This window comes from Spermophilus citellus (assembly GCF_964194105.1).
Source record: "Spermophilus citellus genome assembly, chromosome: 17".
Lineage (NCBI taxonomy): Eukaryota > Metazoa > Chordata > Mammalia > Rodentia > Sciuridae > Spermophilus > Spermophilus citellus.
The window spans coordinates 77330119-77354212 of record NC_138199.1 but is presented as its reverse complement, the minus strand read 5'-3'; the positions used below and the strand labels follow the sequence as shown (position 1 = coordinate 77354212).

General features: G+C 53.2%; 1 protein-coding gene and 1 long non-coding RNA gene across 9 annotated transcripts in view; both read left to right on the top strand.

Annotated features, from left to right (window-relative positions):
• Positions 1-2273: 2273 nt before the first annotated feature.
• Positions 2274-4208, top strand: LOC308636490. Its single transcript, XR_014019425.1, has 3 exons — positions 2274-2362; positions 3704-3724; positions 3853-4208. It is a non-coding gene; the product is annotated as an uncharacterized lncRNA (long non-coding RNA).
• An 8419-nt stretch (positions 4209-12627) lies between these two features.
• Positions 12628-24094, top strand: part of SLC38A10 (solute carrier family 38 member 10) — a 41384-nt gene continuing 29917 nt past the window's right edge. For 4 of the 8 annotated variants that reach the window (XM_081272400.1, XM_081272399.1, XM_081272398.1 and 1 more), the window contains exons 1-5: positions 12629-12925; positions 16178-16295; positions 20446-20491; positions 21545-21638; positions 23351-23494. In XM_081272400.1, the coding sequence (XP_081128526.1) occupies positions 12827-12925; positions 16178-16295; positions 20446-20491; positions 21545-21638; positions 23351-23494 (501 nt within the window). In that variant the 5' untranslated portion in view covers positions 12629-12826. Of the gene's footprint in view, positions 12926-14297; positions 14350-16177; positions 16296-19875; positions 20018-20445; positions 20492-21544; positions 21639-23350; positions 23495-24094 lie in introns of all 8 variants that reach the window. The other 4 variants (XM_081272404.1, XM_081272403.1, XM_081272401.1 and 1 more) reach the window with 3 other exon arrangements.

The following is a 24094-nucleotide window of genomic DNA, read 5'->3' as shown; positions in this document are numbered from 1 at the left end:
CCTGGCCTCTGGGATGAAGGCAGTTGGCACCGGCACTCCCCAGCCTTTGGCTGCAACCTTCCTGTTCCCCAGGCCTGTCTGTCTTCCTCTGAGTGCAAAGCCTACGCACCGGGTGTCCCAACCATGGCCTGCGGGTGTGACCTGGAGGTCCTGGCCTGGCCTGGTCCTAGAACCAGCCTGTCTTGCCCACTGGGCACCCACCGCCTCAGCCTTCTCTCCCTGCCGGCTCCACTCTGCCCCCAGGGAGAACCTGCCTGCCTCCCTCCCCCTGCTCACTGCCCATCACTCCTCAGCTGTCAGGGGCCTTAATCGCCAGGCGGCATCTGATCTGCCTGGGCCTCTGCACAGCTGGGAAGGCTCTCTGGAGCCCAGGCATGCTGCATACCTGCATATCTCCCTGGGGCCACTGTCCTGCCCAGCTGCAGGGTAGCCAAGGGCACAGGGACGGGGTGGGGGGCTGCAGCTGCTGGAAGGAGGATCTGGACACAGCCCAACTGTGCCCCAGGACTCCCAGCTGTGTCCCTTTGATTCTCTACCCCCTCCCCCATTGTAGCTTATCCCACAGCCTCACAGAGGGAAAACAGGGATTTCTGTCTCCAGGATCGAGGCCCTTGAAGGAGCTGAGTTCTAATCAGCAAAGAGGCCCAAGAATCCCCACGCAAGGCAGGGCTCTCTGAGGTCCAGTCACTTCTGACCTCGTGGGTCACAGTCTTTCCTGGAGTTAAGCCCCACTTGGGTGCACCTTTTTGGGGAGACTGGTAACATTCCTCCTGATCTGCTGCTGGGAGTAGCCAGCCCTAGAGTGGTCTCCCTGTCTTTAGTATCAGCAACTCCAGCGTCTGCCGGCGGAGGACACAGGTGAGGACCCCAGGCCCTCCCCACCCACACCACAGGCTTCCTGAGCAAGGCCAGGGTGTGGGCAAGTGCGGGGTTGGGGGCATTGCTGCCTCTCCCTTCCGCAGTGAGAAATTGAAAGTCTTTGGGGTGTCTCATGCTGGCCAGCCGGGGTGCACATATCCTACCCTCTACCCTCTGCCTGTGATGTGGCCTGAGCAGCCTGAGGTCTCAGCTCTCATCCTGGGTGAGGCCTTGTGCTCCCCTCACTGGCCTTCCTGGACACAGGATCCCTGGACAGGGCAGGGCAGACTGAGTGTGTGCTGGTCTCAGTCTGGATCTGCCCAAGGCTGAGGCTGGGCAGAAGGTGGCCAAGGTGCTGCCTGGCCCAGAGAAGACTGAGGCCTGTACCCTACAGAGACCCTGTGCCACTTGGTGGTCAGCACCAGCCTGGGTGGGGTCAGCTGGGCTCTGGTGCGAGGACACCAGGAGAAGGAAATGAGATGGAGAACGTGCTCAGAAATGACCGCTTCTGTTCTTGTGCCTCCATGACCTGCCTCCTGCCCAAACATGTAGGGTGACCTTGAGTGAATTTCCCAGGGGCCTGCAGGGGAACCTGCCAGAGCCTGGTAGAGGCCTGTGTGTGCTGGCTGGCCATTGTGTGTGCGTCTCCTTGTATGCCCTCCACCTGTGTCCAGGCACAGAAATTTGAGAAAAGGGACAAAATTATGGAGGAAAGCAGGTTCTCATCTTGTGGAATTCTCAACTGAAGGCTCATGGGAAGTCCCCTCCAGGTGGCCGACATGATAACCTGCAGCTCTTATCTGAGCAGCAGACATCTGTGAAGGTCATACTGTCTGGCCAGCCCCCCTCCCCGTGCTGCTGTCTGGGGCCAGGTGGGGCCCACCACCCTCAGACCCCACCCTGGAGGGCCTGGGGACACACATTTGCTGCGGGACCACTGCACCCCCCCTTGCCCACCCCTGCTGGGCCTGGCAAGGTCTCACATCCTGAGACCTGCGCAAAGGGAGCCCTGGCGAGGGGCCCAGCTGCCCTTTCTCTTGGAGGTCTGCAGAGGCTTGGCCCTGAGGCTCCAGTTCAGCACGCAGGGGCTCAGCAGTGTGTTCAGTGTGCCCTAAAGCCCCGGCCTCCACAGGGCAGTGTAGGATTGACTCCGCCGAAGGGCCAACCCTCTGTGGATCCCACCCTCCCCCAAGTGTGGGGGTTAGGTGGAAGTGGCCCAGTGGTGTTGAAGTCACAGTGACCTGTGACCTGCTCAACACCTGGCCATACCCTTAGGAGTTTTGTGGCCTTGAGTGCATGACTTCGGTTTCCCCTGTGTAGAACGGAGACGGTCATGGCTGGGGGTCATCGCTGGCTGCCTCTGTCAGGAACCCAAAGCAACAGTGACTTGAAAACCGAGGTCTGCTCTGTTGGTGGGGTGCCTCCATCCTCAAGCCCAAGCTTCCTTTCGGCCGTGCAGTGCCTCAGAGCTTCCGCCGCAGGGGGAGAGACGGATGATGAGCAGGTGAGGGGGCAGACAGCAGGGGGAGGGGGACGTGCCCAGGAAGACCGCGGCAAGGGCAGTGCGGGTGGGGGGGGTCAGCGCTGCCCTTCTCCACAGATGGAGAGGCAGGGGTGGCAGGGCAGGAGGGCTGGGAAGCTGTGCTCCGTGGAGGCCACAGCCAGTCCCCAGGCCTGGGGAGGGACCTTCCAGAAGGAGTATGGCTGCAGCAGAACAACAGGTGAAGGTGCTGGGAAGGTGACGGCAGACTGTGCTGCAAGGGCCTGGGCTGAGGAAGGGCGTAAGCTGCCCCTCTGGCTGCTGTGTGCTGGCAAGACTGGGGCCCAGCAGGACAGCACTACAGCAATACAGTCTGGGAGAGAAGCCATTGTCCTGGCCAGCTTCCATCACCGTACAAGAGACCTGAGCAGTCACCATACAAGAGACCTGAGCGGTCACCATACAAGAGACCTGAGCGGTCACCATACAAGAGACCTGAGTGGTCAACTTAAAAGGAGGAAGGTCTTTACTGGCTCATGGTTTTGGAGTGGCAGTCCAGGGTCACTTGGCCCTATTGTTTTGCTGTAACCCAGAATGTCCTGGTAGGGAGTGCATGGGAGAGGACACCGGTTCATCTCGTAGTGGCAGGGAGAGGAAGAGGAGGAGGGGACTCGCCTCCCAGTGTTCCCTTCAAGACCACACCCCCAACACCTAACCTCTTCCGACAGCCCCCCCCCCCCCCCCCCCCCCGCCTAAAGGTCTCACTCTTTCCCAGAGCACAGGCTGGTGGCCAAGCCTTCCACACTGGGGCCTTTGGGGGACACTTAAAATCCAGGCTCCAGCAGCAATGATGACCCAGGGTGGGGCAGAGACATGAGGGATGTTCAGAATCACAGGCATCTGAACGTGGACTCACCAGCATTTCCTGACAGATCGGATAAGGGGTGGGACTGGGAAGAAGTCAAGGATGGTTTGATAGAAGCAGCCTTTGCACCTGCATTTCAGGCAGCAGGAATGAGGAAAGTGGGGAGGTAAAAGGGCTCTCCAGCAGTCTACCCAAGCCTCTCGCTCACGTTGGTCAGGTCTCAGTCACATAGCCTGCCTACCCTCTGCCTGGCTGCCCTGCTCTCCTCCCACCCTTTGGTGAAGCCCGGGGCAGTCACTGGGTCTCTCTACAGATGCTCCCCTGATCCTCCTAGAAAGACCCTGCCCTGTCTTGAGATCAGCCTGCCCCTGTGCTTCTCGGCATGTCAGAGACCCCAAGAGCAACCAAACAAAGCACCAGTGTCCTGGAGCTTGTCTCAGTGAGGGACCCCAGATTGGCTGGCCAACAACCAACACAAGCTCATTCTCTTCTGGTTCCAGGGCCAGGAGTCCAACAACGAGGTCAGCAGGGCCATGCTGTCTCCCGTCTCTTGAGAGGGGTCCTTCCTGACCTGCCCATCTTCTGATGACCCTGATGTTCCCCAGTGTGTGGCCATCTCACTCACATGGTTTCTCATCACTGGATTCAGGGCCCACTGGACATCCAGGATGCTCTCACCTCCAGATCCTCACCTTAATTACATGTGCAGATGAGGTACATTCTGGGGCTCCAGGTAGACCTATGTTTGGGGGGGCCACTGTTGACCCACTATATAAGGGAATCCCCAAACACTGTTTCCTGCCTGACAAACCCCTTCGTAGCACTCAGAACCCCTCACATCTGAGTTTGCTCATCTCCCCTCCTGCTCCTGAGGGCGTGAGCTCCAGGAGAAGGCCTGGCCTGGCTTCCTGCCCCTTCTGGCCTCATGCCAGGGCCCAGCGCACCCCCGTGCCCATGCAGCTCACCAGTTTCCTGAGCGCCTGGCTCCCAGGGATACTCGCCCTTCCTCAGTGCACAGCCCCGGTCCTGGCTGGAGCCATGGAGACCTTGACTCCTGCAGAAGTGTGGCTGGCCCTTGTCCAGCAGCTCCACAATGAGGCTGGAACAGGAGAGACCGGGGACACGGTGAGGATGCTGCTTGCCTGCCCTGCGGCAAGGGCCGGGAGCAGGGTGGGCCACAGGCAGAGGGCCCAGAGATGGTACGATTGCACAGTGGCAGCAGCCTTCTCAGAACTGGGGAGCAGCCGGGGCTCTCTCCATCCTCAGGGACCATGAGGCCAGCAAAGGTGAGGTGCCTACCTGCAAGTCTCCCCAAGAACGGGACTGAGCCTGCAGCTCCTGGACGCCAGTGGCCACCCAGCAAGGCAGGCAGGAAGGAGCCCAGAGGAGCCGGTGGGCATCTGGTGGGCTTCTCCGCCTGTGGCACCTGTGGGAGGGAGGCTGCATCTCGCACAGCGTGCTTCCTGGGGTTCCCAGGGGCAGGGCTGCTCTGATGCTGTGAACTTGGCTCCAGGCGAGTGTGCAATTGGGTTGGCCTCAGGGGTGGCTGGGTGGTAAGGGCGCCCAGAGCCAAGGCCGGAAGTGTGAGAAAGGCACGAGGACTCACGGTGGGGCTGGATGCTGAGCGAGGCTGTGGCAGGTGCAGAGCTGTGGGTGGCCTGCATGTGTGCCTGTGGCATGGTCCTGGGACCTGTGTGCGCCAGCACACGCGGGGCGAGGGTCCTGGGGTTGCTAGCACAAAGTGCTACGGACAGCGGGGAGCGGGGCTTGACACAACAGAAGGCATCTCAGGGCTCTGCGGGCCAGATGTCCAGTCCAGGTGGGCTTCTCCTGAGCTGTGAAGCAGTAGAAGTTCAGCCTGCTTTTTGCCTTCATCTGCCCATGGCTCAGCCCCATGTGAATGTCCCCAAATCTCCCCTTCTGATGAGGACCCTGGTCATGTGGGAGATAGGACCCGCCCTACTCCAGAAGGACCTCAGCCTGACCAATGACATCTGTAGAGGTCACATTCTGAGGAACCAGGGCTGGGACTCTGGGGGGCAACGCAACCCTTGCATGCAGGGGCAGGTGTCCTGGGAGTTTCTTAGCAGGGCCTGCCCTGGCGCGCTGCAGCCTTCCTGGGCAGGTATCTAGGGGTGGGTCCTGGGGCCCCAGGCGCAGGGGAGCCTGCTCAGACTTGGCCACTTACTGGTGGCCATTTCTCACTTCCTTGCGGAAAATTCCCTTTGGTCTTTCCATCCTGGGTCGCCTCAGTGAGATTCCTGGGGATGGCAGGATGGTCCCCAAGAACAGGACCGAGCCTGGGCTCCTGGACCCCAGCTGAAGGGTGGAGGTGTGGTGGGGTCTTCCCACTTCTGGGAAAGGTGGAGGGTAAGCTGGGGCTGGGAAGGGCTTCCTGGGTGCCCTTGTTAGGTCCCAGACCCACAAAGAGGGATCCCCAACTCCTCCCTTGGCCCGTCTGGTCTCCCCTAGGGCAGGTGTCTCCCTGCCTCTGCACACAGCCCTGCCTTGGGCTATCTTGAGGGAGGTGGGGAGGGCGGGTGGAGGCTGCCTGGCCTCCTGGGAAGACTGGGGGAGGCTGTCTGGCCTAGGATGGGCTGGGAGGAGGCTGGCCTGGCCTCTTGGGAGGACTGTTAGAGGATGGCCTCCCAGGGCTCCTGCCTCCTCTGTCTCCCTGAACCCTAGGGATAGGCATGCTGGAGGGCTGGCCTCCCATGTGTTTTGGCAGTGCCACCACCAGCAGTTTTTCCAACTGAGGGTCTCGTGGCCCCTAGCTGTAGCGAGAGGCCTCTAGAGGTAGGACACCCAGCAGAGAAGGTGTCCAGGCCCCTAGGCCCTGCTGACCCCTAGCGGGTCTTCTAGGCCTGCTCCACCCAGGTACCCAGGCAGCTCCCTGCCTCCTCTCCTGTCAGGATGGCAGCATGCAGGCGTCCACCTACCCAGCACCCCCTGGTCCTCAGACCCCCAGCCCTCCTCCCAGAAGGAGAGACACCAGGGGCATTAAGCCTGAACTCCCAGCTTGGGCTCCCCACACCTGGCCCACCTGCCTGCCCCCACCCCACCCAGCCCCAACTCTGCTCCCTGTCCCTTCCTCATGCTTCATCCTAAAGCATCTAGGCAGGGCAGGGCCAAGGACTGGCTAAGCCAGGTCCTTGTCCTCCTTGGTTTGGGGGAGGCCCTGACAGAGAAGGAGGAGACCCACCCCGCTGGCCACACTGGGGGCGGCCTGAGCTAGCTCCTTCTCCCTTTCCCAAAAGGGCCAATGAATTGAACTGACAGGAGCCCTTCAAACCACACGAGGGGTGGGAACAGGGCAGCTGGGTTGGACTCCTCATCCCTCACGCCCCTACTCAGAACACGCAGGCCAGGGCCAGTGTGGGGACTGCACCCCGAGACTCCCTGAGCCTGTCTGTCCCCAGGCTGCCCCTGGGATGTGGCCCTTGGCATTGGTCCTGGTTGGTCCCAAGACCCTCTATGTGGGAGGAGTGGACTGACTCAGCACCCACGGACTGGCCCCAGCAGCTTCCCGTCCAGCCATAGCCTCCAGGGCTGCAGATGCTAGATTAGATACATTCTTGCCTGCTGGGCCTGTGGCGAGCTTTATGGCTCTGGGTTTATAGAAACAGTGGGAAGCAAGGCCGGCTGGACAGAGGCCACCAGGCCTGGGACCCCCATCCCTTCAGATGTCACCCTGTGTTGGGTGGCCTCAGAGTTCTGCTGGAGCACAGAAGACTGGAAGGGAAGGGTTCCTAGAGGAAGGGGCGGGGCCTGAGTTTCCACGTGATTCAGTGCCTGAGGGGGGGGCTCTTGACCCCTCCTTGCTGGGGATGAAACCCAGGCCCAGCACAAGGCTCCAGCACCCCACGGTGCCAGCCCACAGTCCATCCTGGCCTCTAAGCATGGCTCCAGCTTGAATTTGGAGACAGATGGAGGTGGAGGTCAGCCCACGGGAGGACCGCTGTCACTGGACTTCACAGAAAGCCTCAAGGTCTCAGCTGTCCAAGTGACCTGGCCCAGGCCTGTCCACTGCTGATGCTCCTGGAGCGCCGGTCTCCTCTCCCAGGCATTCTTCCTGGACGCGGGCCACGGCACCTGTGTGGACTTAATGGCAGGCCAGCCTCTGTGTTTCTTTGGTGGGACACTTGAAAAGCCACAGTCACTCTGGGGACTGCACTCTTGTGAGTGGGTCGAGGATGGAGGCGTGTGAGTAGAGAAGGGCCCCGGCGTGTCCTCGCCCTACTCTTCCTTAAACTGTATCTTAAGCATTTAGTCAGAGAAGGGCCCGGGGAATGACTGAGATGCGGGAGGGGTGTCTTGCGGATGGGGCCATACAGGGCAGATCTCGGAGGCAGGAGGTGAGTACCTCACTGTGGAAGTCACGAACATGGGTGGGGAGAAGGCTGGCCAGACAGACCTGAGGCCTGGGCCTCCGAGGTGCTTGGAGGGGTTGGTGTGAACTGTGTCTTTCAGTGCAGGTGGCTGACCCAGGAAGGAATGGAGACAGGGATGTATGGTGCGGTCACCCAGCGCACTGGGGCACACACACATCTTTTCTAGCTGTTATCTACAGACGGAACCTGGGAGCAGAAGTTTGGCAAAGGCGGCAGACACATAATGCCCAAGTCTGGCCTCCAACTCCGTCCTTCACTGAGGGGAACCAGAGATCAGGGAGACCAGGCTGATTCCAGCCAGGAGCACCCAGAAAGCAAGGAGGTGCTCAAAGAATGGAGGGATGGAAGAACACAGGAACCACAGAGGGGTTCTGCAACCCAAATCTGGGTAATTCCAGCATCAAAACAGTGTTAGTTGCTTCACATGCATGAGGCCTGGGTTTGATGCCCAGCATTGAAAAAAAAAAAAGTCAGCACAAATTATAACCCATTGAATAAAATAGGAACCATGAATCTATACTGATATAGTTATATTAATTAATTAAAAGCTTGGTAAGAAACAAGATATGTCATTTCAAAGTACCTCCCCAGAAACCATTCGTTAATTCTAGAAGAGAAAGAGGTAGATTTGCAGGGAGAGACCTCATCAGCGATGGGATGTGCAGAAGTTGTGCGTTACCAGATGGGACGGTGAAACAGCACCACCTCATAACCCACATCTCATCCTGGGGGGGTTGGCAGAATCATGGCCCCCCAAAGATGTGCACCCCTTAATCCTGGAGCCTGTATATGACCTCATGTGGCAAAAGGGACTTTGTAGGTGTGATTAAGGTCATAGACCTTGAGATAGGAGATTATCCCAGATAATCTGATGGACCCGATCTAATCACATGAACCCTTAAAATCGAAGAGCTTTCTCCTGTTGGGTCGGAGATGCAGCATGAAGGGACCTGACTCTCTTCCCTGTGTCACGGGCTTTGAAGATGGAGGAAGTGGGCTGCGAGCCAGGGAGGGCAGCAGCCCTGGAAAGGGCTGGCAAGAAACGGGCTTTGGCCCGGTAACCAAGGATGCAAGTCCTGCCACTCACCAACAAGCAGACCCAACCTGGAGCCTCCAGATAGGAAGGTGGCCCGCTGGTAGCCTGAACTCCGTATGGCGAGGTCTGTGCTGGACTCCTAACCCCCAGAGCTAAGAAATAAAAAGTGGGCATCAAGCAACTGGATTTGTGGTAATCTGTTACACCAGCAATGAAAAATTAGTGAAGACATCAGACAAACCCAAATTAAGGGCCACGGGGTTGCTTATCTAGAACATAGAAATAATGCCTCAAAATTCATAAGGATGAACAGCTAAAAAGAAAAATGGAGGGCTGGAGTTATGGCTCAGTGGTAGAGCGCTTTCCTAGCACATGTGAAGCACTGGGTTCAATCCTCAGCACCACATAAAAATAAATAAATGAACCAGGCACGGTGGCACACGTCTGTAATCCCAGTGGCTTGGGAGGCTGAGACTGGAGGATCACGAGTTCAAAGCCAGCCTTAGCAACGGCAAGGCGCTAAGCAACTCAGTGAGTTGCTTTCACAGAAGAAATATGAACAGAAAACAGAAATATGAATAGATGATTAACCTCATTTGTAATTAGGGAAGAGAAATTAAAGCCTCAGTGAGACTACATTTTATTTACCAGATTGGCCAAGCTGATGATATCAAATGTTGGGGACAACATAGAGCAGAGCGTCTACAATCCACAGCCTTCAGGTCAACTGGGCCAACTGCTGTTTTGTAAATAAAGTTTTATTGGAGCAGACACACCCACTTGTTGTGTATTGTTCAGGACTGCTTTAGTGATGAAGTGGCAGAACTTAACAGTTTTAATAGAAACAGCGAGGTCAAGGAAGCAGGAAATACTCACCAACTGACACTTAACAGGAAGTTTGCCAACCTCCAATGCAAACCAGGAAGGACTCTTACAGCTGCTTTCAAGAGCAATTTGGCAATTACTAGTAAAGATATGCATGGGTTTGAATCTGCAATCCAACTTCTAGGTATTTACCCTGGAGAACTTCTAACATGTAGACACTGAGGTGACAAGTACAACAATACTCAGTACATCACTGTTTATAATGGCAAACAACTGGAAACAACTCAGTGCCCTTGGCAGGAGAATGGATTTATATTCTGGGCTACTTAAACAATGGCATCCATAGAGCAGAAAGAATGACTTACCCCCACCACACTGTGGTGATGGTGATGGTGAATCTTATAAACAACGTTGAATGAGATAGTTGCAGAATGTATACAATATGATTCCATTTAGTATACACGTAAAAAAATGCAAAAATGCTTTATCCCAATATACTATTGAGTTAATTAGGCTATAGCTTTGGCTTCATGAAACAGAATCCAAAATAACAGCAGCTTAAACCAGACAGTCTTTCTACCTTATGGAGCAGTCCAGAGACAGTAGTCTGCACAGGTATGATGGCTCTGCCCCACGGTGTCCAGGAACCCAGGCTCCTCCTAGCTCCACTCCTGCCGTGGTCTCATCCTGGCCCCCATGGTCTGTGTTCCAAACAGCACATGAAAGAAGGGACAAATTCCTCCTTCTGAGGATTAACCTAGAAGTTGCAGCTGTCATTTTTGCTCACTTCCTGTTGGCTGGAACTTAGTCACATGGTTGCCCTTACTTGCAAGAGAGGCTGGGGACTGTTTTCCTTATTCTAGGCAGCCACATGTGCAGGCCAAATCCCTATTAAATTGGAATAAATAACAATAAAGACACAGCAATAGTCTTCCCCATAATTGTTCAGTGGTATATCCGTATGTGGTAAACTTTAAAGAAAAGTAATGATAAAATCTGGATAATGATGATTCCAGAGTGGTAGGGAAAAGGGAACTGGGGAGGAACTCAAAGGGAACATTTGAGTTCCTAGTGACCCCGCTCTTAAAGCTGAAGTCCCCACAGGTATTGTTATTCATTACAACCTGTGTTAAGTTTCACATCTTGGGGCTGGGGTTGTGGCTCAGTGGTAGAGTGCTCACCCAGCATGTGTGAGGCCCTGGATTCGATCCTCAGCACCACATAAAAATAAATAAATAAAGATATTGTGTCCAACTAAAAAATAATAGACATTAAAAAAAGTTTCATATCCTGAACACAAAATTTCATAAAAATTACATAATTAATCAAAAGTAGTTTATTTTTTTAAATTTTTTTTTTAGAATTTTTCTTAATATTTATTTTTTAGTTCTCAGCGGACACAACATCTTTGTTGGTATGTGGTGCTGAGGATCGAACCCGGACCGCACGCATGCCAGGCGAGCGAGCAGTAGCTCGCTTGAGCCACATCCCCAGCCCAAAAGTAGTTTATATACTGTATGATATTTGCATAAAATAAATGAGTGCAGGCATTTATTATTTTGATTTTGTACTCAGCTACTCTTAATCCTGTCATCTCCTCCTCTTCTTCTCTTGAAGGTGGGACAGGGCATTACTTAGTGGCTGCACTGCCTGGTGCCTGAAGAGCCTCTCATTTAAGACACAAGACCCTGCATTTGCCTGCAGATGTGGCCAAGAGCTTCCCCAGCAACCTGCAATTCTTTCATGTGCAATTTCAGCTCAGAGGACTGGTGGGCATCACCAGATATCAGGATTTATTATGTGTCAGGGCCCTCCTTTCTTCTCTCACCTCCCCAACATCCATTTCTACAGGAAGAATTTTCATTTGTCCAAGCCCCAGCCTAGAGGCCACCCGCTCTGGAAGCTCTCCCAGATTTCTCTGGTCACAGTCTTTCCATCTCTTCCTCTCACATTTCCTTCACTCCTTTTCATATTAGGCCGTTAGATTCCTCCCACTACTGCAGGGGCCATTCTGCAGACTCCACGTCCTGCTTCTGTCTTAGCTAAGTCTCCTGCCTGTAGCGGAGTGGACCAACCCCTCAGTGCTGAAGTGGCACCCCTTTCTCCACAGAAAAGTCTTAACTGGGCATTTCTGAAGATTTCTCCAGAAATCTTCACCATGGCTGATTTTAGGATTGTCAACAAGAGTCTCTGCAAAAGAGTTTAATGTACATAAACTTCCTTTTTTCGTGTTGCCCTGTTTTACTTGGCTACTGGGAGAAGAAATCAGCACTCCAGGTGCTGGACACCCTCTTACTAGTTTTTCACAACCGTATGTATCTAGTATAGTAGTTTGTATAAATGTGCAAACTAAGCCTCTGGCCTTGAGCTGGGCTTCACAGAGATGTCTACATTTCTAGGATAAGAGAAGTTACCAATTGGGCTTCATGGTAACAGCTGGTAGGGCGAGAAAAGAGAGGGGAGAAGAAGCTCTCCCCTTCTCAGGTGTTGTCCTTGAAGGGCTAACTTGCCCAGAATAGTGAAAGAAAAAGCTGCTTTTATGTGAACTTCTAGAGACTGTAAACTTCTGAGCCCCTCCCCTTATATGCTGGGTATAAAACTCTGAAACTCCCTGAACTCGGGGTTCAGGTTATTGATTGATTACAGCAAAAGCTGTACCCTCTGAACCTGGCTGCAGCCAAATAAAAGGGTTTCCTCCTGCTCTCTTCCGTGCCTCACCTCATCTGTCCCTACAACAGTGCCTCGGCATCTCATTTGTAAAATGCAGGGCTATTTCTCCGAACAAGATTCGCACTGCCCTAAAATCAGTCCTAAGGGCTAAGGGCTGACGATGAACGCTAGAAACCCCGCTCCTCTTCGCAGGGCGCAGCGACCCCCTTTCTCTCCAGCCCTGATTGCCCTTCGGCATGAAGCTCCCAGGGGAGGAACCCCTGGCCCTCCAGCCCCATTAGTATCGGAGGAGGAGCCGACCTGGTGAGCGCCGGCTCAGTATCAGGCAGGAACCGGGCTAGCGCGCCGGCACCGCCCCTCCCGGGCACGCTTGCCTCTCATTGGCGCACACCACCCCAAGGCCCGCCCCGTCGTACAAGCCCCGCCCCATCCCTCTGAAACTTCCGGGACCGCCTCTCGCTGGCTGGGGTCCCGCCGTGCCCCGCCTTCGCTACCGTCACTTCCGGGCAGGGAGTGCTCGGAAGGCGGAAGTGTGTGTGCTGGGGCCGGCGAAGCGGGCTGAGGTGTAGCTCCAGAGCCGCTGGCTCTTCCGGGTCGGCGCCGCGGGCCGCGAGAGCGAGCGCAGGACTATGGCTGGGAGGCGGCCGCGCGGCCTGGCGGGGTCTGGAGGCTGACTGCGCGCCCCCGCCCCGACACTCAGGATGACGGCGGCCGCCGCCTCCAACTGGGGGCTGGTCACGAACGTGGTGAACAGCATCGTGGGCGTCAGCGTGCTCACCATGCCCTTCTGCTTCAAGCAGGTGAGCCGGGCCGCCGACGTGCGAGCCGCCCGCAGGCCGCGCCGCGCCCGCTCCGGGCTGCGCCGACGCCAGGGCAAGGCCCCGGCGCGGAGAGGTGGGTGTCACCGCGGAGTGACTGCCACGTGGAGGACAGCGCCGCGTCTGCGTGGCTCCCGCTCGCAGCTTGCGCCGGCGGGCGGGCTCCCGGGAGGCCGCGTCCTCCCGGGGCCGTTAACCGTGCGCTGGCCCCGGTCCCGCTGCCGGGAGGTCCTGGCCGCTGGCCACGTCAAAGACGCAGGCAGTGAACATGCGATGGGGGGCTGAGCACTTGCCTGGCCTGTGTGCGACACTGGGTTCCCTTCTCAGCGCCACGTATAAATAAGTGAATAAAGTAAAGGTCCAGCAACAACTAAAAAATACGTATTAAAAAGAAATGAGACGGGCATTTTGGAGCCGGAGGTGGTGCCGGTAGTTGTTTTAGGTAAGCACTTCGTGTGCTCTTTAGGATGAAAACATCAAAAAAAAAGTTGCGATCCAGGAATTTTCCGTCCTGCACACCGAGCTCTGCAGCCTTTTCGTGTGGGTTGTTAGTCTAACATTGTTGGCCAGTGTAGGCGGGAGGACAGAACTGCGATGTCACCAGAGTCCCTGGCTGGGGCATCCCAGCACTGTGTTACCCCAGGGTGCTTCCGGAATTCCTGCCTCTCCCAGTGTCCGCAGCAGAACTGTTGGGGATAGCGGTGGCTGTGAAATGCCTCCGTGGTTGAGACTAGGGCCCAGGTGATTCTTGTGTCCCCAAATTTGGAACACCTGCTGCGTGTTGGGTATTTGGCCGCTGCCAGAGGATGAGGTCAGTAGAGACCTGCCTGGGAAGAGCTTGGAAGTTTAGCGGGGAGCCTCTGTGCTAGCAGAGGATGAGAAACAGTCACACGTGTCCTGAGTGCCAGCCAGCTGCTTCCTCTGGACTCATCATCTCCTTCAGCAGAAGCCAACATGCTACTTGGAGAGGGGTGTGTTTAGTGTTTGGCAGCTCTGTCATTAAAAAACTTGCATTAGTGTTTCTTTTTCTCACTCAGTAATTCCGGCACTTACACACACATGCACACATATAAACATTTTGTTGAAGTTTAATGTATAGAAAACTGTATATGCTTCAGGTATACTCAGTGAACTTTTATAAAGTCAGCAAACACAGTGATTCACTTTGCATTGAAGAATGCCATAGTGCTAGCATCCTTGCCAGTCACTCCTGCCCACTACACAGGCCACCACCTGCCTCTGGTGTGGGAGGTTCCATTGCCTGCTTTCTGCTGACATCAGATGGAGTTGGTGTGTTTCTTTCGGGATCTGGTAGTATTCTGTCATATGGAAATAGTTTGTCCTACCTTTGCAGGTGTTTATGGTGTTTCCTGTTTGGAGCCCTTAGGACCAGTGGCCCAGGCTCTGTGGGTGTTTGTAGCGTTTATTTTGGGTGTGTACCTGGGTAGAACATCACCCCAGGCTCTGTGGGTGTTTGTAGCGTTTATTTTGGGTGTGTACCTGGGTAGAACATCAGGGTCACAAGATGTGTGTGTGCAGTGCTAGTGGATGCTGCTGAGAGTTTCCAGGGCACATCGATGTTCTAGTGTTCACTCCTGCCAGCAGGTGTCTGAGGTCCAAGTGTTCCATGCTCTGCAGTATTTGATATCCTGTCCCTTTTCCATTTGAGCCATTCTGATGACAGTGTGGTGACATCACATTGTGTGTGCATTTATTTATTTTTTGTGGTGCTGACATTTGGACCCAGGGCCTTGCACATACTGGGCAAGTGCTCTACCACTGAGTCCCAGCTCTTGATTTTTAAAATTTTGACACAGTGTCTCATTAAGTTGCCCAAGATGGCCTGGGACTTGCCATCTTTCTGTCTCCCCTGAGTAGCTGGGATTACAGGCATGTGCCACCATGCCTGGTTCATTTGTGTTTTTAAAATTGATAGACTTATATTTTTTACATTTTTTAGTTTTAGGAGACACAATATTTCTATGTGGTGCTGAGAATCGAACCCTAGTGCTTCAGCATGCTAGGCAAGCACTCTACCTCTGAGCCAGAACCCCAGCCCCTAGATTTTTATATATATATATATATATATATATATATATATATATATATATATATTTTTTTTTTTTTTTTTAATTTTTTTAAATTGATGATGGACCTTTATTTTAATCATTTATCTGTATGCGGTGCTGAGAATCGAACCAAGTGCCACATATGTGAGGCAAGCACTCTACCACTGAGCCAGAACCCCAGCTGGGATTTACATTTTTAAGTAGTTTTAGGTTTATGACCAACTGAGTGGGAAGTACAGGGAGTTCCTGTAGGCTGCCTGACCCCTTAACGCCTTGTCCTACATAGAGGTGCTGATGTTTTAAGAGTCCATTATTAAGGGATAGTTTACATGCAGTGAAACTTACCTATTTTAGGGTGTGGTTCCTGGGGTTTTGATGTTTGTGTACTGTCATGTAGCCACACAACCAAGTTCCATCACCTCACAAAGTGACCTCTGTCTCTCTGCTGTCCACACTCTCCCATCCTCAACCCCTGTGACCTGCACAACTTGCTCAGGTTGTACCTTTCTTAAATGTCCTATAAATGTCACCACAGTTCATTGCCTTTGGGTCTAGCTTCTTTCCGTTGGCATGGTGCATGCAGGATACATTCATGTCAAAAGGGGTACAGTGGTTCCTTTTTTACTGCTGAATAATGTTCCTTTGCATGGATGGACCGCAATTTCTTTATTTTTATTGAAGGCCACCCAGGTTACTTTCCAGTTTTGGGATTATGGTTACACCTGCTGTAAAGATACAGGTTTGTTCAAGGACATGTTTTCATTTCTCTGGGGGAATTACCTAGGAGTTTAGTTGCAGAGTCACATGGGAAGTTTCTGTTTAACTTATAAGAAAGTCACACATGTCATCTCTAATCTCTCAGAAGGTGTTTACCACTTATAGTTGTTGATCCAAGTAGCTAACACGTGGTGAATGTGACGTGTGTGCAGAGAATTGGGGAACCAGCTAGCTGTTGGCAATACCTAGCTGTCCAGTAGGACTTGAGGAAGGGGAAGATTCACATGCAGAATTCCCCTGCTTCAGGGCAACAGCCCTCTCAGTAAGAGGAGACTGCGGTGGAGCCTCCCTGCGGGCAGAGAGTGCTGTGTGAACCCTGATGCTGTGTGTGAGGTGGAGGTGCTGGGGAGGATCTATTTTGTGATGTCTCTTTGTCTCCACTCTCCAGTGTGGCATTGTCCTGGGTGCCCTGCTCTTGGTCTTCTGCTCCTGGATGACGCATCAGTCATGCATGTTCTTGGTGAAGTCTGCCAGCCTGAGCAAACGGAGAACCTACGCCGGCCTGGGTGAGTACTGGCTCTTGGAGTAGTTGGTTCAACACAGTTCAACACAGGGGCTGGGTTGAAGTCACTGGCTGGCCTTCTCTGTGCTTAAGCCCTTTCTCAAGAAGCATGACATTCTACCTCTGGGGCTGTAGGGTCTTATTCCTCTGATTTGGTTGTTTTTCTTCCATTTTATTTCTTAAATTAATTATTATTGTTGCTGTTTTTTGCTGTACTGGAGATTGAACCCAGGGGTGCTCTACCACTGGGCTCTACCTTTAGCTCTTTATTTTTTATTCTGAGTCTTGCTTAGTTGTTCAGGTTGGCCTTGAACCTGTGATTCCCCCTGCCTTAGCTTCCTTACCGTGGGGATAAAAGGTGTACTCCACTATGCCCAGCTCTACTTTATTCTTAATGAGTTTCTTGGACAGCAGTGTTCTTTCTTATTTTAAAATTTAATGCAATTTAAAATAAAAGTGTTAATATAATCACCTGCTTCAGTATTGAAGTGATAGGGAAAGGTTGAGGTATCAGGTCTCCCACTTGCTCTCCTGCACCCCCACTCTGAGCAGGTGATGTATGTACCCTCCTCTCCAAGTCTGGCAGGGATAGCTATGCTCACCCTCTTTAGGGCTGCCTGGCTGTGTCATTCCCCTTACCCAGAAGCCTTCCTTGGAGCTGTCGAAAGGGATTCTCCTGAACTCCCCACCTGGAAGTCTATGGAGGATCTTGTTCTGAGCTTTGGCTGTATCTGGGATTAGACGGACAAAGACGATAGGCTTTGTCTGTCTCCTGGTTCCCTTGCTGCGGTTTTGTTTCCTGTAGTTTTTTCTTCCTTTAATGTGACTTTAGTCAGAAGGAGTGAAGGCTGTGCTCTCCATTTCAGTTTGGACTCTTAATACTTTGGCTTTGAGGGCAACGCCCTTACTTTCCTGTCTGCCTGCCTAGTCTGGTGTATTCAGCCAGGGTAGTGTGTGTTCTGTTCTCTCCAGGTCTCTCTGCCTGCCTTGGCTCCCTCCTCTCAGCTCTGGGGGCACAGGAAGGAGACCCGTGAGAGGAAACGGTGCAGAGTTACAGGGCTGAAGAAAGTAGACCCCTCTGGACATGCACAGTGAACTTGGGCACAGCCTCTCGTTTCCTCCCAGCCTGCCTTGCACTGGCACTGGGACACTAGTATTTGTTTCTGACTCCAGAACCCAGGGACCCCTTCCTTCTCTTCTGCTCTTGAGGATAGTGGCACTCAGTCTTTCGTTGTCATTGAGTATGTATGAGTTATTGGTGAAACTTGACCCATACTGAGAGGGCCTAACTGCTAGGGATGAAGTACGTCCCTTCCTGGTCTGCACACCTGTGACTGGTGTGATGCTTGTCCCCACTGAGGTCTTCCTCTGCATTTTATAGCAGAGACTGCAGCTCAGTACTCATACTGTATCCTGAAAGAAGTTGTGGGGCCCTCGGCTGGGAAGGTCATGGCTTTTGATAACTGGCTGGCTGATTATTCTTCGAAAGTTCCTGAGAAGTCAAACTGGTTTGACAAGATGTGAAAGATTGAAAGAAAATTGCTTCGTGAGCAGTGCTGTGTGCTGGCCACCTGGGCTCCAGCCTTAACCACGTGGGCGACTGCTGCCCAGCTCGTCCTACTGCATGTGGACACCCTCCTTCAAGCCTCGATTCATTTCAGAAAATGTATAGGCATCAGAATCGATTGTTTAGATGCCATGACTCCCATGAAACTTTCTGAGCCCTGGACGTTGCCCTGAGTTATGGCCAAATCCTGGCACGGGTGGTCTGGGCTGGAAGCTGCTTCTGCTGCAGCAGGGACCTCTGAGTTCTTGGTTGTGAGCAACAGGTGTTGCCGGTGCCGTCACACACATTCCATGGCCCTTGGGCTTCCTGGGCGTGTGCTGTGTGGCTTGGGAAACAGGGCTGTCAAACTGAGCTTTCAGACCCTTTCCACCCTTGGCTTTCTCCTGCTGTGTGCTGCTGGCCCTGTGTCCCATGCAGCAGTTGGGTCCCCAATACCATTCCTTCCCTGGTTCCAGGAGGAGCTGTGTTGAAGTCACTGGCTGGCCTTCTCTGCCTTGTATGTGTTGTCCTTTTTTTTAATGGGGGTTATTGGGGATTGAGCTCAGGTGCACTCGACCACTGAGCCACACCCCTAGCCCTATGTTGTGTTGTATTTAGAGACAGGTCTCACTGAGTTGCTTAGCCCCTCACTTTTGCTGAAGCTGGCTTTGAGCTCATTATCCTCCTGCTTCAGCCTCCTGAGCCACTGGGATTACAGGTGTGTGTGGCGTGTTGTTCTGTTTTGAACAGCACCCCTTCTTTGCCCCGTGTGTGCCCCCATCTTACACAGCACCCCCTTCTCTCCCTTGCTGCTGCTGGGTTTTGCAAGCAGGAGAGGGTGGGAGTCAGCTCTGCTGGGCAGCCTGTGGTGCTGGGGAGGAAAAGGTGGCCCTGTTTCTCAGGGTCCAATGAAGGCGGGAGACAGGCAGGTGGAAAGCCTGGGTGCTTCCCTGGTGCCAGAGCCAGCTGACCTCCTCGTCCCCATATGGCCTGCCCTGGATGGAGGAGGGGGCCCATGAGTGTGGGGAAGGGTGTGCCCACCCACACTGAGGTGGTTCTTGGACACCTGCAGAACTGGGGTGTGGGTGAGCCGGAGAAAAAGAAGAGAGAAGAGGGGCGGCTGCAGTGACAGGGCCTGGTTTTGGCATGGCCCTGCTTGGAGTCATGTTCTAGGAGCCAGAAGAGAGCTCTGCCTCTCACTCCTTCTCTGATTTCCTGTGGGCTTTCCACTCTCCCATGTCTGGATGCAGGCATGTTCTGGAACTTTTCTGCAGCAGGGCATTCCAGCGTGAAGCATCCTGTAGACTCAGCTTTCTTTTAAAGAATTGGGGATGGGCAGGTACCATCACTTCCACCTGTGGGACTGGAGATTCTGTGTCCTGCCAGCTGGTGCTTAGGTCTTGATCAGCATTCTGGATTCTGGGTAGGGATCAGGCTCAGGCTTTGGCTTTTGTTAGATGCACTTGAAGGGTGCCAGCTGAGTTTGGGAAAGGCCAGAGTGACCCCTGGAGGCAGAAGCCTTCTCTGCTCTCAGGCTGGGCCTTTCCCAAGTAAATTAAAATGACGGGATCATTCATACCCAACAGGCTGCATGTTTCCTGCTTTCAGACCTTGCCAGGGGGCCTCCGACCCCCTGTAAAGGAAATGAGCAGGAAGCTGGGGCTGCTGACAAGGATGAAGCCATCCTGTCACATGCACCTGCTTTGGGCTGCTCCTTGGAGACCAGAACTTCCCCTTCCCCTCATCTGACTGGACCATAGGGAAATTGATGATGACCAGATCACCATCAGGGTCCTGGGAGGGACCTTGCCAAGTCAGCAATTTCTCATTTCTAGAAATGATTCTGGAGTCAGGAAGGAAAGACAGAGGCTCCGTTTGTGGTAGGGTGCCCTGTGCTGTGGCAGTGCTCACTGTTCATCAGTGCAGCATTCTGGCTGTCTACTTGGACACGGGCAAGCCCCAGAACTCTCGTCTCCTCTCCTCTCCTCCCTTGGTCCCCAGAGTGACATGCTCATAAGATTGTGTTTCCTTCTGCAAGTCACTATTGAAGGGTGAAGACAAGCCCTCCCTCCTGTGCTGCAGGCTTGGAGATCGGCCTCCAGGCCAAGGGCTGGACCTGCGGGGTGCCTGCCAGCCCTGGAGACCTTTCCCCTGTGCCCTCTGTATTGGCCCTGTTCTAGGCAGGCCTCCTTGTGGTCGCCACATGCTGGGAACCTCTGCTTTGTGGGGACTTTTCTCTCTTTTTTTAAAAATATTGTCATGTGGGGCTGGGGTTGTGGCTCAGTGGTAGAGCGCTTGCCTCTCACGTGCGAGGCCCTGGGTTCGTTCCTTAGCACCCACATAGATAAATAAAATAAAGATATTGTGTTCAACTAAAAATATATATATTTAAAAACAACAACATTTTCATGTGAAAAAATAACCTGCCTTTTGTCTCCCTTGCTTTCTTTTTGTCTCTTGTGGTTTTGTTTATGGAGGGTGGATCCCCAGAATACCTAGGGCCAGAATTTGAAAGTATCCCCCATAAGACCAGTGGGTTTGGGTCACATGGTCTCACTGCCCTGCTGCTTACCGTTGGACTGAGCGCTTTTCTTCTCTTTGGTGCTAGCGTTCCACGCCTATGGGAAGGCCGGGAAGATGCTGGTGGAGACCAGGTAAGCCGCAAAGCCACACCCACCTTCTCTTTCCTTCCTCATTACCTGCAGCTGCAGATGCTGTGGATGTAGGAGGTGAATGGCCTGTTTCACATGCGGATTGGTTTATAACTTAGTCAAAAGTCTAATGTGTCTTATTCTGAAAGTGATTGCCACAAGGTTGAAAGCCTTACACAAGTCTTACCAAGAAGTCCATAAAGCTGGGGAACTTGGAACCCAGTAGAATAGCTCTCCCTCCACTGTCAATAACGGCTCAGTGCTGTTCCCTCACCTGTAATCCAGCACTGCTGCAGATAGGCGGATTAAACTGAGGCATGTTTTTTTCATTTGGACTAAAATTTTATGAGATGAAACTTTGCTGGGAAATTGCAATTTTATTTATATGCTAATTTTTTGGTACTGGGAAATTGTACTTTTAGCTTTCTAAATTAGGGAATTGTAAACTTTCGGGGCAAGGCCTTCCTTTTTTGGGAGCAGATCGTTGTTCTTTTTTTTGGTGCTGGGGATTGAACTCAGAGGCACTGACCACTGAGCCACATCCCCAGCCCAATTGTATTTTATTTAGAGACGGGTCTCACTGAGTTGCTTAGTGCCTTGTCGTTGCTCAGGCTGGCTTTGAACTCACGGTCCTCCTGTCTCAGCCTCTGAGCTGCTGGGATTACAGGTGTGCGCCACTGTGCCCTGATAGATCATTGTTCTTTTAACTTGTCTTACGTCATGATGCATTTCTGCACAGCTAAAAGAACTTTGAGACCCTCCTGTCGAGAGAAAAATACAGTACCACACAGAGAAGTTCACTGTTGTTCAGTCTTCACTCCAGGTACAAGAGAGTGCACCCCACTCATGCCCAAGTCCTGTGAACTTGGACGTTTGAAATTGCACTCTCATCCCACCAGCCTATGCAGTCCTGGGTCAGCACAGCCCAGGGAACAGGGTTCCTGGCCTTCAGTCCTGTCCTCGGGACTTGCAGGCACCTGCTCCCTGCTTCAGTCATGACAAGATGTCCCACTCCTTCAAAATACTGTTTCAAACCCACAGTTTCCTTTGTTGCAGCATGATTGGGCTGATGCTGGGAACATGCATCGCCTTCTATGTGGTGATCGGTGACCTGGGGTCTAACTTCTTCGCTCGGCTCTTTGGGTTTCAGGTAAGGGCATCCTCATCTCTTCTAGTCTGTTGGCCTGCTGGAGGTGGTCTGTGGCACCTCGGTGTTGGGTCACTCCCACTAGCCAGCTGAGATCGGTATGCTTGGCTGGGAGACGCTCCCTGGGCCCTGAGTCCACTGATGCTCCCTGAGCTGGAGCTCGAGGCCTTGCTGCGGTAGCCTCTGTGGAGGTGGCGGAGAGGCAGGACAAGCAGCTGCCGTGCTGCCCATGGCTGTAGGCATGAGTGGGGAGGATGGGCAGTGGGCCATCTCACACCAAGGTGCAGTGCAGAGCAGGTGAAGTGGCCAGGCCCTTTTTGGCCACTGTGCTCAGGTATCGGTTAGAGTGGCCACACTGGGAGCTCTGTCTTTACCCTGCTGAGGTGGACGTGAGGGCACTGCTGCCAGGGCTGTTGGACTCATGCTTTGTGCAGTCTGGGGGATTCCGTGAGGCATCCTCCAAGCTTGGTGTTCCTGCCCCCTGAGGGTCCCATCTGTGAACTGGGCCCCTCACATACCTCTTTACTTCCCTGATGGCAGCAAAGCTGTAGCCAGAAGCTGGCTAGGGTGAACACATGATTTCGCATAAAGGGTCTTCTCTATGAAGAGTTCTTCATATTTGGATGCCAGTGGGGTAGAAAAGGATTTCAGTTTGCAAAGATTATGGCTGGGGGGAGCAGTCCTCTGCATGAGTGGAATGTGCCAGACTTACACATTGCCAAGAACGTTCAAGTGAGTGAGTGTGGCCCTGGTCTGTGCCCTGAGCATGTCTTCCCAGTTGATTTTCTACTTCCCAAGTCTCACCATGGACTCTGTAGACGTAGTTCTGCCTGTAGGACACAAGGGGACCGTCTTTGTACCACCAGCTGCACCCCAGGTCCAGACGTCTCACTGATCCTGTGGGACGCACAGGAGAGACAGTGGTGGTGGCTGCTGCTGCCTGGCAATGCTTCCCAGCAGGCCAGTGTGTGCAGCACCTGTCCATCTCATCCCCCTTAGTGGGTTGTCGAGGTCACTCTGCATGTGTGACACTCCCATGCTGAGAGGCATGGGGCTGTGATAGGTGCGCAGGTGTTTGGAGCTGGGAGAATGTGCTGAGAGATGTTTTCAGAAAGTCTTGGCAGAGCCCCTACCACCCCTGGCTGGCTGCCGGCAGCTCTGAAGCTGGGTAAGCATGTATCAGCTACAGCCGAGTGACATGTCAGGTACCCCAGACCCTTGCAGGTTCTGCTAAAGTAAACACAATCTGGACTTTTGCCATCGATTTTTCTGGATCAGTATTTCAAGAGTCCTAGCCTCCTTGAAGCAAGGTTGGCTTTGAGTTGGCTGGAGAAGCAACCTGTGGTAGGTTCTCTGGGTTTCTGCCAGCCTGGGTGCTAGGCTCCCACCACCTTCCTTCCCTGTGTGAAGTAGGGAACAGCTGACTTTTTCTTTCTTTTCTTTTTCTTTTTCTTTCTCTCTCTCTCTCTCTCTCTCTCTCTCTCTTTTTTTTTTCCGGCTCTGGCTGATCTCATTCTGGGGTGGACTGTATCCCATGGTGTTCAGAAATGTGCTCTGAGCCACACTGCCCAGTGACCTTGAGGGCCACTTCTGAAGACTCACCACCTTCTGCTTTAGATGCTGTTGGTCCCCTAGGCCCCATGGTGTTCCCCATACCCTTGCTAGTAAGTGAGCTCAGGGCTGCAACCCAGGAGACCCTGCTGATTCCCTTCTAGGTGACCGGCACCTTCCGTGTGTTCCTGCTCTTCGTGGTGTCCCTGTGCATTGTGCTCCCTCTCAGCCTACAGAGGAACATGATGGCCTCCATCCAGTCCTTCAGTGCCATGGCTCTCATCTTCTACACTGTCTTCATGTTTGTGGTGAGAGCCTTGTGCCCTGTGGAAGGGCTCAGTCACATGCCCAGACCTGGTTTATCTGCAAGTGCCTCTTGGGGAACCATGGGGAAGTGGCTCCAAGCCTGAGAAATGTGTTAGAAAGATCATAATGTGCATGAAGCCCACAGGTCTCCTGGCCAGTGAGCACTTTCAGCAGGAGTGGCTCTGAGACTGGTGTCCCTTCACCCAGCCTCTGGGGACTCAGGTGTAGCACCTGCATAGTTTCGTTTCTTTTTTTTTTTTTTTTAATGACACTGGGGATTGGATCCAGGGCTTTGTGCATGCTGGGTAAATGCTCTCCACTAAGCTACATCCCCGGCTCTATATCTGCATATTTTATGGAAAGACCTTTCATGTGGGATTTGTGATCCAGAGCATGGCAATTCAGTTTTTTTGTCCCATGGTGGCAAGTTATTGTTTTTTTAAGTGAGCATTTTGGTGGACTAGGCTGGAAGATAAAGTGTAGCACTGACACTGAGGATAGGGAGGCTTCCCTGGGAGAGCCTGCCCCGTGAGTTCCTTGGGACCTGAGCTATTCACAGCAAAATTAGAATGGATTCTTCCTGAGAGAAGGGACCTGGTGTT